At 43.0% G+C, this 14,652-nt stretch overlaps 1 protein-coding gene across 2 annotated transcripts in view; it reads right to left on the bottom strand.

The window, feature by feature from the left end:
* The window catches only part of LOC126187459 (titin), a 947,541-nt gene that overhangs the window by 644,172 nt on the left and 288,717 nt on the right, over window positions 1–14,652 (bottom strand). Inside the window, exon 1 of one of the 2 annotated variants that reach the window (XM_049928553.1) lies at window positions 14,077–14,325. The exons of the other annotated variant lie outside the window; for it this stretch is intronic. Coding sequence (XP_049784510.1) covers window positions 14,077–14,214 — 138 coding nt within the window. The 5' untranslated portion in view covers window positions 14,215–14,325. Of the gene's footprint in view, window positions 1–14,076; window positions 14,326–14,652 lie in introns of those variants that run through there. 2 annotated transcript variants of the gene reach the window in all.

The following is a 14,652-nucleotide window of genomic DNA, read 5'->3' as shown; positions in this document are numbered from 1 at the left end:
GAAGTGTTTACAGGAGGCGTTCAACGTGACGTCCATTCTCCAGTTTGGCAGAATACGACACACACTTAATTAAAGAAACCAGGTAACTTCTTTGCAAGTTGTGCATTAAGTAGAGGAAAAGGTGTAAAAATGGGACAGGTGTAATTATGGGCACCCCTCACGAAGAGGCTATGGGAAGTGCTGCAGTCTGGCGACAAGGACTGAAAACGGTGCCTGTTGTTGATAGACGGTAGCAGTAAAACAGTTGGAAGCATTGTTTCAAGCAGTGTAGTTATTGTGTGAACAGGTGTTTCTTCACGACTGCAAACGTTTGGCAGGTACGTGAAATCGTTTTCTTTTTCTATCCTTCTGATTAGTTTACAACAATTTCTCAGTGATATCCAGAATGACGGAATCCTAAGCTGCTTTTAGAAGCACATTTTATGTTACACATGCTTTTAGGTTAGACGTGATGTTGCTAAAGAATGGTTGGTGTAAATATGGGCCCATGGGGTTGGTGTAGAAATAGGCCCCTATTTAAGGAGGGCCCATAATTACACCATCCCTTTTATTAAACAATGTCAAACATTTAAATAATTTTATGGAGATATGGTTCATCGAATTTTGTTTAAAGTTCATTTATGCAACTCACACAGCAACAAACAAACAAATAGAATTTTTAAATTGCGGTAATAGACCCAAGTGCTTTTGTTCGTCCTTGCAGATTGCCGAGAACGAAGAAGCGCTATGAATGTAACAACCAGAGGCATCAGTGGGATAAACCTCAGATGGTACGTGCCATAGCAGCTGTGAAAGCAAAGGATGCTTCTATGAGAGGTGCTGCAAGAACATTTGGAGTCCCTCGTACCACATTGCAGAGATTTCAAAAAAAATGGTTCAAATGGCCCTGAGCACTATGAGACTTAACATCTGTGGTCATCAGTCCCCTAGAACTTGGAATTACTTAAACCTAACTAACCTAAGGACATCACACACATCCTTGCCCGAGGCAGGATTCGAACCTGCGACCGTAGCAGCCGCGCGGTTCCGGACTGAGCGCCTAGAACCGGAAGACCACCGCGGCCGGCTGACAGATTTCTTAAACTTAAAAGTTAAAATCCCTGAGCAAGCAGTTCAAGAGACAAAGTTTGAAAGGAAATCGATTTTAAGTACAGACCTCGAAGAACAGCTAGTTTCTTATCTCCTCGAGAAGGAGCAAAAATTCTTTGAGCGCACTTTGGCGGGTGTGAGAAGAATGGCATCTTTACCTGTCCAGAGAAATAGTTTGACAACTCCTTTGAAAGGAGGAGAAGCAGGACGTGGTTGGGCTGACATTTTTCTTGAGAGACACAAGGATCAGCTGTCAATTTGCAAACCTTGTGGAACTTCATATGACAGAGCCTTGGTTTTCTTCGATTTATTGGTAGACGCTGTCAACGAACACTCATATCCAGCAGACCGAGTGTATAACGTGAACGAGACAGGCCTATTCATTGTCCAAAGCAAAATTCCAAAAGTGATAATGATGAAAGGGAAGAAACAAATTGCAGCTCTAAAGTCTGCGGAAAGAGGGGATAAAATCACAGTTATCGCATGCATGAGTGCTTCGGGACATTGATAATTTCCCTAGCACCAACATGTCCCAAGCTCTAATGAGAGGCTACCCCCCTCGCGCAATTGTTAGAGCCCACACTTCAGGATAGGTTCAAAACAATTTGTTCACCGAACGATTCGTTCACTTCATTGAGAGAACATGTCCCACTGAACAGAGGCCTGTTCTCCTCATCTTGGATGGTCATTATAGCCAGATGTGATTGATGTGGCAAAAGAACACCACGTGACTTATCATCTCACTTCCTCCACATTGCACCCACCAACCGCAGCCTCTAGATAAGACGTTCATGAGATCTCTGAAGCCCGCATCTCGTGGTCGTGCGGTAGCGTTCTCGCTTCCCACGCCCGGGTTCCCGGGTTCGATTCCCGGCGGGGTCAGGGATTTTCTCTGCCTCGTGATGGCTGGGTGTTGTGTGCTGTCCTTAGGTTAGTTAGGTTTAAGTAGTTCTAAGTTCTAGGGGATTGATGACCATAGCTGTTAAGTCCCATAGTGCTCAGAGCCATTTGAACCATTTTGAGATCTCTGAAAACGTACTACACCGAGGCAGTATGGTTGCATCATAATGGGCGTCCTCTCACACCTTAAGACGTTATGGAGGTTTTTGGCCAAGCCTACCCTCGTACCTAGTCAGCTGAGATAGCAATAAACGGATTCAAAGTAACTGGATTAAACCCGATGAACTGTTACATCTTAACCGACGCTGATTTCAAAGCTGCTGAGTTGATTGCAGGAAAAACTTGTTCCACAGTGGTACATAGACCTAATGTTTCTGAATCACATGCTTGCTATCTCTGGACCATCGACATCATCTGCTTATTCTTTGAGTTATCCTGATGTAGAGTCACATCAAGTTCTAGCAATGCCAGTTGACGAAGCCATTGAAACACCGGGAAGTTCTCCGGGGACTTCTCAAATGCAGTTTCACCATTCGACATATCTCCTCTCCCCAACATTAAGAAGAGAACCACAACGCGGGGACGAAAAGCAGCAAACGCCTGCCACATCACTGGAATGCCATACAAAGATCAGTTGACAAAGTCGCTCGACAAAAGTGCTGTCAAGAAGAGGTCGTCGAATTTCTCTGGGGTTAGAGGCCGTCCTGCGAACAGAGGTGCAAAATCCAAAGGGCCTCAAAAAAAGAAAATTTGTTCCACAAAACTACCTGATTCATCATTGGACTCTTTAGGCTCCTGCAGCTCTCACCTTGTGGACAGCGATAATGAACTTGATGTGAACGATGGGGATACACCAGACTCAAGCGATGCAAGTTTCATCTTTCGTGATGAGAAATTCTCTCACGGCAAGAGAGGAGAGGTGTGGATTAAATGTGTTATGTGCCAAATGTGGGCACACTTAGATTGTGCTGGCGCTGAAGGAGCTACTTACGTTTGCGATTAATGTAAATAATTTCAGATTTCATGCATAAATGTAGAAAGTTGCTTTTTGTAGACTAGTCTACCATTTTAACCCATGTCATTAAAATATTTCAAAAGATTTCTTGCACCTTTTTGTGGATGCCCGTATTTGCACCCACTTTTTTTAAGTTACATTTTACAAGTGTTTTGTAAATCTTTGTTTTCGAATAGAAATAATGCGTACTAATGATTGTTTCGCCTCTCATCATTTCTTAAACTTGTTATAGTTTTTAATGAAGGTCTGAAATCTAGTATTTTTACAAAAGTAGGTACCTTTAAGTCAAAAACAAAAGAGGGTATCCATATTTACACCTTTTCCTCTACTTACCGGTCCCCAAAATAAAAAGAAAGATAGCGAAATGCATCGGGATTATTAAAATTTTCTGCAAAATAATACATAATCGCACAATGGAAATAATATGATGATGAAGTGCCATTCTCCTTCAGAGCGTAGGGGACGATGCGGCAGACCCTCCTAGCGGAGGTGGTTTGCCATTGCCTTCCTCCGACCGTAATGGGGATGAATGATGAAGACGACACAACAACATCCAGTCATCTCAAGGCAGGTGAGAATCCCTGACCCCGCCGGGAATCGAACCCGGGACCCCGTCCTCGGGAAGCGAGAACGCTACCGCGAGACGACGAGCTGCGGACGGAAATAATATAGTGAGCCAATACAGACTCACAAAAGTTATTACAGCTATGGAAAGTATCTTCAGTACATACGATATTTAAGGGGAAATGTAAAAAAAAAGGAGAAAAAGAAGAGGAAAGACGCTGGCCCCTGTCATATTTACTGCTGCTAAAGACTCAGCCTGCAAGCTTACGTTTACTAACTGATCTTCCATTCTACCCATTTACCATACAGTCTACGGCGGCTCCCACCAACGTATAATTCCAGTCTCGGCATACTTCAGCCGATTCCAGTGTACTGCTTACTAGTCTGGACCTTTACCTGGTTCGTTTGGCAGCACCTCGAACGAAGAGCGGAACGTTTTGTCATGGGATCGTTTCGTCGGCACAAAAGTGTTACCGAGACGTTCAACGTAATCCGGTGACAGACGCAAGAGAGGCATTGTTTACTGTTGAAATTCCGGGATGAGTCGGGCAGAAAATTACTTGGTGACGGATTCATCTGCAAAGTGACCGCAATGAAAAAAAATCAGAGAAATCAGAACTCATGCGATGGTTTAACGACCATCACTTTTGCCACACGCCATTTGCAAACGCAACAAGGAAGCGGTGAAAAGACAATGGCGCCAACAGGACGCTCTATTATTACGTCTATTACTGCGAACACGAGCCGAAATGCATACGGCAACTTGGTTTATTTCTGCTATTGGATTAGAGATGGGCCGGACTCGTTCATTCCCGTGAACTACTTCATTCATTTCACTCTTTGCCGTGAAGCGTTCAAGTGAAGTAGTTCATTCATGAAGTACGGAAGCCTGGCGAAGTTGCCCAGTTCGCCGCTCAGCCGCGGCTACGCTCGCTTCGCCTCGCTCGTACAATAAAGCTTCGTAATACTTCATAATTTTACCAACAGATGGCCGAACTATGCAGTAACGTGCACGCAACGTTTTACGCTCTTACAGCGTCTGAGTTAACTTAAATAGAGCATGGTCGAAGGGGACAAAGGAAAGATAAACAGAGAAGCCTGTCACACATAAAGCAGATATTACATTTAGTATTGCTCGACATTTCCTCATGAAGCGCCCAAAAAAGTCTTTGCCAAATGAAACATTATTTGTTGTATTCATGGACTGAAAACTAGGGCTACCAACGAAATGCAGTCCAATTTTATGTCCCTTTTAAAATTTAATCCAAAATAGAACGAGTATGTTTACCACTGCCACGAAGTCTATATACCTACGTTAAGTAATTATTCAGAAGTTTTCCTATAGATTTTATTTTTGTTGAGAGTAATAAACCTCCAGATTCAAAACGTAAACTGTCACCTGCGGTACGATTTCAGGTAAAATCCCTCTTTCAGTGTTATTAACAAACCTTTTATTTTCATGTTGGCTGTGCGTGCTCACACAGCCAGCCTCTTCGTTTGTATCTTTAATATTCATTTGTCTGCAAGCGCTGCCAACGGTAGGCTACCCGTAGACGCGAAGTTTAACTGCACAAATAGTCAGGGGTAATGATGTCAGCACTGCAGGAAGCAGCTGACGCTGCCTTCCCCTCGCCCCTCACCACCCAACCACTCGTAAAACTATCGTTCCCCACAAACACCGCGCGATTCGTCGACAGGTAGTAGAGGGAGGACTGAAGTGAAGGGAGGATGAGTGACGTAGCGCCGATGTAGTGGGAGAGGGAAAGAGAGTGAGTGAACTAGAAGAAAGTGTGGAGTGTCTTATCTGTGAAGAGTTTGAAGTGCCAGTTCACTGAAATTGAGTGGTTAGTTCACACCTCACTGGAGTGAAGCGTTCATTTGAACGACTCATCACGAGCTCCCCGTCACTATATTGAATACTTGTGCACAGATATGAGGAACTTAACCTACACTACGTTCGCTCCGGTTTGGTGCATACAAAATGAAAATAGGAACAGCAGTAAGCCGTGGCAGTGGTATGTGGCTGGAGGCTGAACTGCTTGTTACGATCCTAACAGCAGTCCTTACAAGAGTCTCAGGCAGACAAGTCTTCCTTGTCCACCGTTGAGAAGTGAGTTCCGCGACGTGCCTCTTCCCTGCGAACACTGTCGACTAGAGTTGTGGCGATTCGTGAATGAGTCGTTCATTTGAACGACTCTAAATAAAGAATCGTAAGAATCGAATCGTGATACGGACGAATCGTCGTTCAAAAGAGTCGTAAGAACGATTGCGTGTTTCCGAGTCGTGACGATTCCAAGTTCCAACGGTTCATCGATTCTTAGTACGCACTACGCTAGGCTTCGATCGAAGGCAACTACCGAATCATGCCGAGTCGTGCCGAATGATTACGACCGCCAGATGGCAGTCAAGTCGAGGATGCGTGTGAACAAATGAAGCAATTTTGCACCACCTTTCGCACAAATCGACTCCTCTTCCCTGGAATACTGAAATAAAACAATAGATGCAATCAAATCAAACGTGACCTTTCGTCAATTAAGGCATTACACGTATAAATCGAGAATCACACTTGTAACGTCATATGCATGTTTACTCATAAACAAACTATTTCTGACACAGTTCGATTCTAACCCCATTGACGATTTCAGACATGTCCTGCCATCTGTGAGTGAGAGGTAGAACTTTTTGCATTCCGTAAGACTCGTGCCATCGCAGACTAGAATGAATCGTGAAAGAATCGTGAACGAATCGTAGGAATCGATTCGCAATTTGAGATTGAATCGTAGGAATCGAATCGGAAAAAAGAATCGTGTTGCCCAACTCTACTGTCGACGTGGACGCTGTGGGCCGCAGAAGGCGCCGTTAACGTCCACCGTTCCCAGCTGGCGCAGCGCTGGTCCCCCGGCAGTTGCTCCGCGGGGCCTGGCATGTGTGCAGACGCCGTGCGTTGACCGCAAAGCCACCAAGGCCACTCGTGTTGCAGTTGGGCCTTGCTCTTATGCCCTCGCACCACTCCACACCAGGTTCTTCTACTTGACTTGAAACCAAGAAAATCCTGTCTTTCAAAGAAATCTACGTTGGGCCTGCACCTGCCCTACTAGGGTCTTCCATCAAGGATGAAAGTAGTAAAAGCGGTTCTAGGCGCTTTAGTCCGGAACCGCTCTGCTGCTACGGTCGCAGGTTCGAATCCTGCCTCGGGCATGGATGTGTGTGATGTCCTTAGGTTAGTTAGGTTTAAGTAGTTCTCAGTCCAGGGGACTGATGACCTCAGATGTTAAGTCCCATAGTGCTCAGAGCCATTTAAACCATTTGAAAGTAGTAAAGCTCACTAATCATTAAATTAGTGTTAAACACCTCAGGCGAACCTCTTCCAATATCCCCTAATGCAGCAGAAAATCGCAATAGGCACTTTTTCTTTCGGACTGCCGCACTTTGATACTCGGCGCTAAGTGATTAAAGTTCCCGACACTTTAAACCAAAATGGTGGAGTCAGGACACGATTCACAAAGTGTGGACTTCAGTTTACCAACAGAGTGATTTCGCAAACAACTCAAACGCCAGAATGTATTATAGCAGTCTATTTATCATAGCAAAAACAGACACAACCTGCATGAGTTCGTTAATATAGACTCTAGTATTCATTTCAGCAGAGGTTTATGCCATGGGCTGTTGAACTCAACCTGCCTGGTGAGCTTCAAGCACTCCGTTCCGCAATATCAAATAGACAACAGATACAAACAGTCGTTATAGCTAAGTATCAAACATAATGGGAACGGAAGAATTTGGAATATTATCGCTATCTATTTCGGTTTGCAACATATTCAACAGTGATCGGAAAACACGTATGAATATGAAAAACCATAAGAATGGTAATATTGTAATGTCAACAGTAACAATACGTCGCAACAGCGTTTGTTAGATGTTCTACGGCACTATCAAAATGACGTCTTCAACTCACTGAAAATAATTATCTCAAATTCATTATCAGAAATGTACAGCATATAAATTTATAGTTAGACATCTTTTAGGCGCTTCAATCTGGAACCGCGCGACTGCTACGGTGGCAGGTTCGAATCCTGCCTCGGGCATGGATGCGTGTTATGTCCTTAGGTTAGTTAGGTTTAAGTAGTTGTAAGTTCTAGGGGACTGATGACCTCAGATGTTAAGTCCTATAGTGCTCAGAGCCATTTGAGCCAGACATCTTTTAATTTCTTTTCAACTCAGAACTGCTCGCCCGTGCTGCAGCATCGCCCATCAGTGGCCTTGCCCCGTTTATTGTCTTGTGGAGGTGCTTCACAGAGTCGTAACTTACAGAAGTATCGTTACTGCCTATCACGTTCCCCGCTGTACTGTTTCTTTGGTACAAGTTTGGAAAGATGTGCGGTTTCCCTTGAATACTGAAAAATGAAATTTGTTCTGACTTTCTGACGTAGCCTTTCTGGATGTATTGGTGTAACGAAACCTGTCGTTTTAGAACTTGCGACCTCAGAAAACATTTATGAGGAAATACGGAAAAAATTGTCGTAAGCCTGGAACTTGATTTACGAAGATGAACGTATCGCAACATGATGTAAGATTTTGTCACTAACAGAAAATTCATCTCAGAATACAGGCAGAAAATTCTGTTGATCACAAACAGTGAACTCTGAATGTATTCAGACATGCTTTTACACGAGGCAGCATAAAGCGCGAACCCGATACAAATAAATTTGCCGTGTCATCTTAACAATAGCTCTGCTCCACGCATCTGTGACCAGTTTAAGGTACTGAACACACTTTTTTCTTCCTTTTTACAGAACGCTGCAGTGTTCCAACTCGTGCTTGCTTGTGATGTGTGGGACAGTCGTGGAACATTTGCCTACGAAATTGCGAGAACAGGGCCAGTTGTAATTTTGCAAAACCTCGAGCTATAATCACGTCTTATTACACAGGGTGAACACCTAAAACTTGCACCCCTTTTATCGAACCGTTCAAGACATCGAAACGAAGTTTTCAGTGTTTGACAGTACGCAGAGGGTCACCTGATTCTGTTGCTTGTTTATCCATTTAACTCTTGTATCAAATAGATCAATACACTTTTTAACGGAATTCTAAAGATCTTGAAAAGAGGAGTACAACGGTAAAACGATTACTAGTCTTGACGTTGAAATTTTCGCAAAAGCATTAAAGAAACGAGTTGCATGTTGCAATATACGTGTGGCTACAGCCTCCCGTCGGGTAGACGGGTCGCCTAGTCCACGTTTTTTTTAGCTGACGCCATTTCTGCGACTTGCATGTCTACTGAGAAGAAATGATGATGATACGCACAACGCAACACTCAGTCTCCGAACGCAGAAAATATCCAGCCCGGCCGGGAATTGAACGCTGGTCTTTTGCATGGCATTCTACCGCGCTGTCAACGCAGCTATGGAGGCAGACTGCATACTCAAGCAAGTGTGTTTTCCTTCTTTCTTTCTTTTTCTTTTTTAATGTAACAAAATACAATAGTTCCATTTACAGCAATCATAGCTCATTTCGTGTCTATCACGTATAAAGTAGGTCCAAGAGGAATTACGTTTAATCTAAGCAGTGTAGACCCACCTTTACGGACAGTTGGAAAAGATTTTCCCACAAAAGCGAAGTATCATTTGGCGCTCCTTCCCCCGTCTCAGACATTTGTTGGTTGCTTTCCCTTGTGCTCAGTTCCAGTGAACGCGGAAAACGCTTGCTTTTGCCTTTGCAATAAGTACCATACAGACAGTTCTCTAAAACAGAAATAAATTTCTGGATCCTATTCACCTGCTAAGTATTTATAGAAGAAACGATTGATTTCCAGTTAAGGTAATTCCTTATATCTTTAAATCTTTTGATGAAAGCAGAAAGAACTAGACTCATAGTCTTGGTTCTAGCTTCAGTGAAAATGTTCTATCTATCAAATGGAAAGGGAGACAATATAAACTTTCTGCTATATTTTTAGTTTAATAATAGAACTCTTTAATTCTATAAAACACCAATTATTTCACTTTCCATCGTAAAAAGAGGGGCAGAAACACAAAAATTATTATCCGATTTTGTGTTGACGCGTTGAACGTAAGACACTGTTCAACTGTGTAAGTTGTATGTCACATATGAAGGAAAAAGTAATATGTAACGTGCTGAAGTAGTATTGTATTTCTTGTTGAAGTAGGCCTTGGGTGAAATTTGAGCCTAATTTGATGGGAACTTAGTTGAAAACTTTACTTTTGAAAGACAGTTATACTGACTAGGACAATATTCCACACTGACATCAGTAGCGTTTCGCAGCCACCACATTGCCGATTACCTTGCAGACAATTTGTTTACGGAACGTTTTGGCTTCCTTTGTCGTATACTTCAAGCCGCGTCAGTTTTCAGTTTTCGCTACTAACTGCAATACACCCAGTAAAGGCTGCATATTCGGCAGCACATACCAAGACTGTTAAGAACAACTTTAATATCTATTTGTACTTTTGCTACATATTTTTGAACTTGTTGGTTTTAGAACCAATTTCATGTAACATAATGCAGGATATCCAGTAAAGAGACATGATAAATGATGTTATGTCATATAACATGACACAGGCCGTCATGTCATCCAACATAGCAATTTGCCATGCCTTACAATATGACACAACTAGTCATTAAAGTTTAGGATGCGTTCATCCTCTTTCGGGGGTACTTCCTCTTATAGATGCACCCCCACTCTCCTTCCTATTATAGATGCATCCCACTGTTTACAAGCACATAATTTTGTGTATATTTATTCTTACGTCCCTCACCATACAAGTAACGGGGGTGGGCTTGGAGGAGAAATGTTCCACACGGTGAAAAAATCAATCTCTCCCCTCCCAACCAGCCGGCCGTGGTGGCCGAGCGGTACTAGGCGCTACAGTCTGGAACCGCGCGACCGCTTTCGGTCGCAGGTTCGAATCCTGCCTCGGGCATGGATGTGTGTGATGTCCTTAGGTTAGTTAGGTTTAAGTAGTTCTAAGTTCTAGGGGACTGATGACCTCAGAAGTCAACTCCCATAGTGCTCAGAGCCATTTGAACCTCCAAACCACAAATAAAAAAATATTTTAGCGTCCTCCCAACAACAAGACCGCAGAAATTGTATCTGCTTCCCCCCCCCCCCCCCAGAAAAACTCTTTTAGCTGTTACATGTATGCTCTTCAGTCGTAGGATATTACATATTATTTTAATACGGTTGGAGAACCTTCTGTATTTTGGGCACAGGATCATGGGGTTTATCCTATAAATTGCAAGATACAGATGCCAAACACCTTACAGCTAGGAGAGTTCACTGTGAAAGGGGGGGGGGGGTACGGAGGGACTTAGGGTTAACTCGTAGAAAAGCGCGAATATATCAAGATGTTTTGATTTAAATGTCTGAAGCTGCCATATAAGTCGGAAACCTAGCCCTCTTCTTCATAACTCTGTCCACGACAATTCGCCTTTTTGTGCTATGATAGGAACATTTTTCATTCTGGCTCTCAATCTTCACTCTACCATAAATTTTGACATTAAACCGCCACAGCTTGGCTAGCGATGTAGATTTTCGTTGACTCGGGCGACGACTGACCCGGTGCAGGTTTTTTAAATTGTCTTTTAAACCATTTTGTTTATATCGTGGCAACGGATTAAGATTTGACAAAACAACAGGACGATCATTAATTACATGTACTTGTCTACCCTCTTACAAAATTGTAACCGATTAGCACAAGTGGCGTGTGTAAAAAAACTCGCAAAACGTGTTTCTTATACGCAAAATGCGGATGGAGATACATATTTGAAAGCGAGTTCCACATTTTATCTTAAGAGTGCATTTTTTATGTATTTGATTCACTTTAAATCATTTCCGCGCATTGAATTCACGTAAGAACGTATTTACGAGCTACATTTAACTCGACTTTAAGCCATCGTATCTCGACAAGGATAAAGATTATTGGATGGAAAAATATCGTTTTACTTTATCCGTGAGTCGACCTCCGTGCAAAGTTTGAACGATTCGTGCGAGTTTAAGGCGTTCAAGTTTAAGGTATATACGTGGTACGCTTCAAAAACCTCCCAGAAAAACGTCTGCTAGATTCAGCTGACTTGAAACCATCATACCCTGACAACGGATAGAGATTATTGGATGAAAAAAAATTCGTCGTACAGCCAAAAGCCTCTCAGAAAAACGTGTTTTTTTTTGCATGTTTCTCCACGTAAAATCCAAGCGATGCACATATAAATGGTGCCATTCGCTGAGCATTAATTTCAGCCCAATTAACATATTTTGCAAAAGGAGTTAATCGATTTGCAAATTTACCTGCGTTTCGTCGCTCAAAACTTGCTTAATGTACCGTAACATTAGTACAGTAAGATTGACTTTCGAATTGCTGTATACGGCCCCGGTCCGGCATAAACCAAAAACTTTGTACCCATGTTCCGCGAAGTAACGATTGCAATTGTGGCATGAAGGTGAAGTCTGTGCCTCGAAACACGTTGCTTTATTAAATAATTTACTTAATCAACAACAATTTGTGACGTGTAGCGGTCGCTGAAAATACCATGTTATAAATTATATATATTTTAATGTCAACAAACGGAATAAACTGAACAGAGAAGCAGCATAGTAGAATATTCATATATTCGGACGGGAAGGAACTTAACATCCTGATCCGTTCTCTTGATGTTCTCTATCTTCTCCAAAGTTACTACAGTTGTTTACATGCGAGACTACTTTCAGCTGCATTCCACAGTTCGCACTATTACCTACTAGCTTCTCGAGTCATTCTTCCGCAACGACGTCAAAAATAGTGTTTGCATAATCCTCACGAAGCAGAGACTGTGTTCTGTCTACACCATTACTCACTGCAGAGCGCGTAGTCTAAGGTAGGTGTTTTATTTTACCACACACTGTATTAAGATTTACCCGCATTCGATGACTGCTTATCATACGCTTGCATACAATTGTCTGTTCAGTGCAATTGGCAAATGATGATAAAGTTTAAACCTTGGTAATGAATATGCAACACAAGCACCCTATACGCGATATCAGTCACGGAAAGCTATGGCGTATCAAATTACTCGTAGTGTGTACTGCCTACACGCAAGATGAATATCATGGCAGTCAGGAGCCTAGGCGAAGTTAATGACTGACGTCATGGACAGCATTAATACTAAGCGGTACATCTGTCGTGTTGCTCCTTTAGTTTGAACACATTTTCGTATGTGAAGAATCACTTTATATGATCTCATTTATGTTGGGCCTCGCATGAGCGTGGTTTCCTCACAGCAATATCTACGCTTTCTTCAGTTCTGTTGTTCACAAAGTAAGTAAACACCAGTTCTCCTATGAAACTTGTCTGGAGAACAGCTGATGCACACAAAAATTTATGCCCTAATATAGGCGACATTACGACCATTCTTGTAATTTATTGTACAGCTTTCGAAAAAATAAAGTTTTGTGCTTTTTCCGAAACAACTCTAAATTTTATAAACAAATACTTCGCGGGTTGGTTATTGATGTTCTTCTTTCTTTCAATGCTGATGAGGAAAAAATGGGGAAACATTCCACCTTATGCAAGACACCTTGAGGTTATGTGACAAAATTAATAAAAACATATGTGTAACAATAAAAACTTCTGTTAACTAATAAAATACGTGTCTTAGCGGATCGAAAATAACAGGAAACAAGGGTACACAATCAAAAACAATTACGGGCTGTAAAAATTTGTGGTGGTTGTAAAGCTACCAGAGTGTCTGGGTAAAGAAAAACAAAAAAAAAAACGGTGTTTTGCATAGGCGGAATATGTCTCAAATACTTCATTTGTTGTGTTTCTTTACTTGCAGCCCTACTCAAATACTTAAACTTTATAAACCAAAGCGGTTGGAGGAACTACGTAACTTCTTGTCACTACAATACTACAGCATCCATGAAATGTCGCATAAGATTTTGCATCCTCTATTCATACAGTTTTTTTTTTTTCTTTCTTGTCAGGCACAAAACGGAAACTACACACTTTTTACTACAACATTACGTATTTGCTTCCTGTTCTAGTGCAACATTTGCGAGACCACAGCCACAAGGTGAAGCGTTACTTCACATAATATGCAAGACAAAGTTGCCTTTCAGTGAAATAGGAGATGACTAGAAAGTTGGAGCGTCACTGTCGATATTATATTATAGAGAAAGGAAAAAGAGTGCAAATCGAAAGTATTCTGCACACAAAATCTGTCACTGTAGATTTTTCGAAGATTTTTAGTATTTCCAGAAGCAGTTCTCGTCAAGGGTAAATCGAAAGTTTCAGTAACCCTTACGACTGATGGCAGTAAGCAAATGAACTGGGACGCAAAATTCGCCCGCAGATAAATGGACAAACAGCTGTAACGGTTCGCACGGTGGCAGAACGTTGGCGAACGCGAGCTCGGTTGGGGGCGACGTTGGCGCCTCGATTAAGCAGCAGGTGGCAGCAATGCGCGCCCCGCACGTGGTCGCCGCGCGGTGGGCGTGTCCACACGCACGCACTTACTTGTAGCAGCGCGATGACGAGCCGCGTGTCTCCGCTCTGCAGCGAAATCGTGCTGATGGTCGTAGTGGGGACCGGCGCCGCCGCCGCCTCCGGCTCCGACGCCGCCCCCGACTTGACAGCCACTTCCGCTTCTGCCATATCGCAAAGTCGATCGCCCTTCCTTTCGCTGTCAGCTAAGATTACGATCGACGCCGCACATTGCCGCGCGGCGCGTGTATCCTCCTAGGCCACACTTCATATGCAATCTTTGCCAGCCGAACTCGTACTGAGCGCGCGAAGGGCACAACACCCAGCGCAGCGGTTGGCGGCTGGCGGGGACTCACGAAGTTCACCGGAAACTACCGAACGCCGCGCGGCGTCGGCCAACAATGACGCTGCGGCGTTCTGCGAGAGGATGACTGCAGTACCGTTTCGCCCGGTTTCGTCAGTCGAAGGCAAACAGTAAATAAAGATCTTGGCAGTCGTAACACTACGGACGATGGCTTTCCATTATCATTTGAACAACGATTTCCAAAAAATGTTATCTATTTTCACAGTCGCCACTTCTACAGGCGTAACCTTCATTTAATGCAGCAC

Source organism: Schistocerca cancellata, chromosome 5 (genome assembly GCF_023864275.1).
Source record: "Schistocerca cancellata isolate TAMUIC-IGC-003103 chromosome 5, iqSchCanc2.1, whole genome shotgun sequence".
NCBI classification, from domain to species: Eukaryota; Metazoa; Arthropoda; class Insecta; order Orthoptera; family Acrididae; genus Schistocerca; species Schistocerca cancellata.
This window is presented reverse-complemented; position numbering and strand designations above follow the sequence as displayed.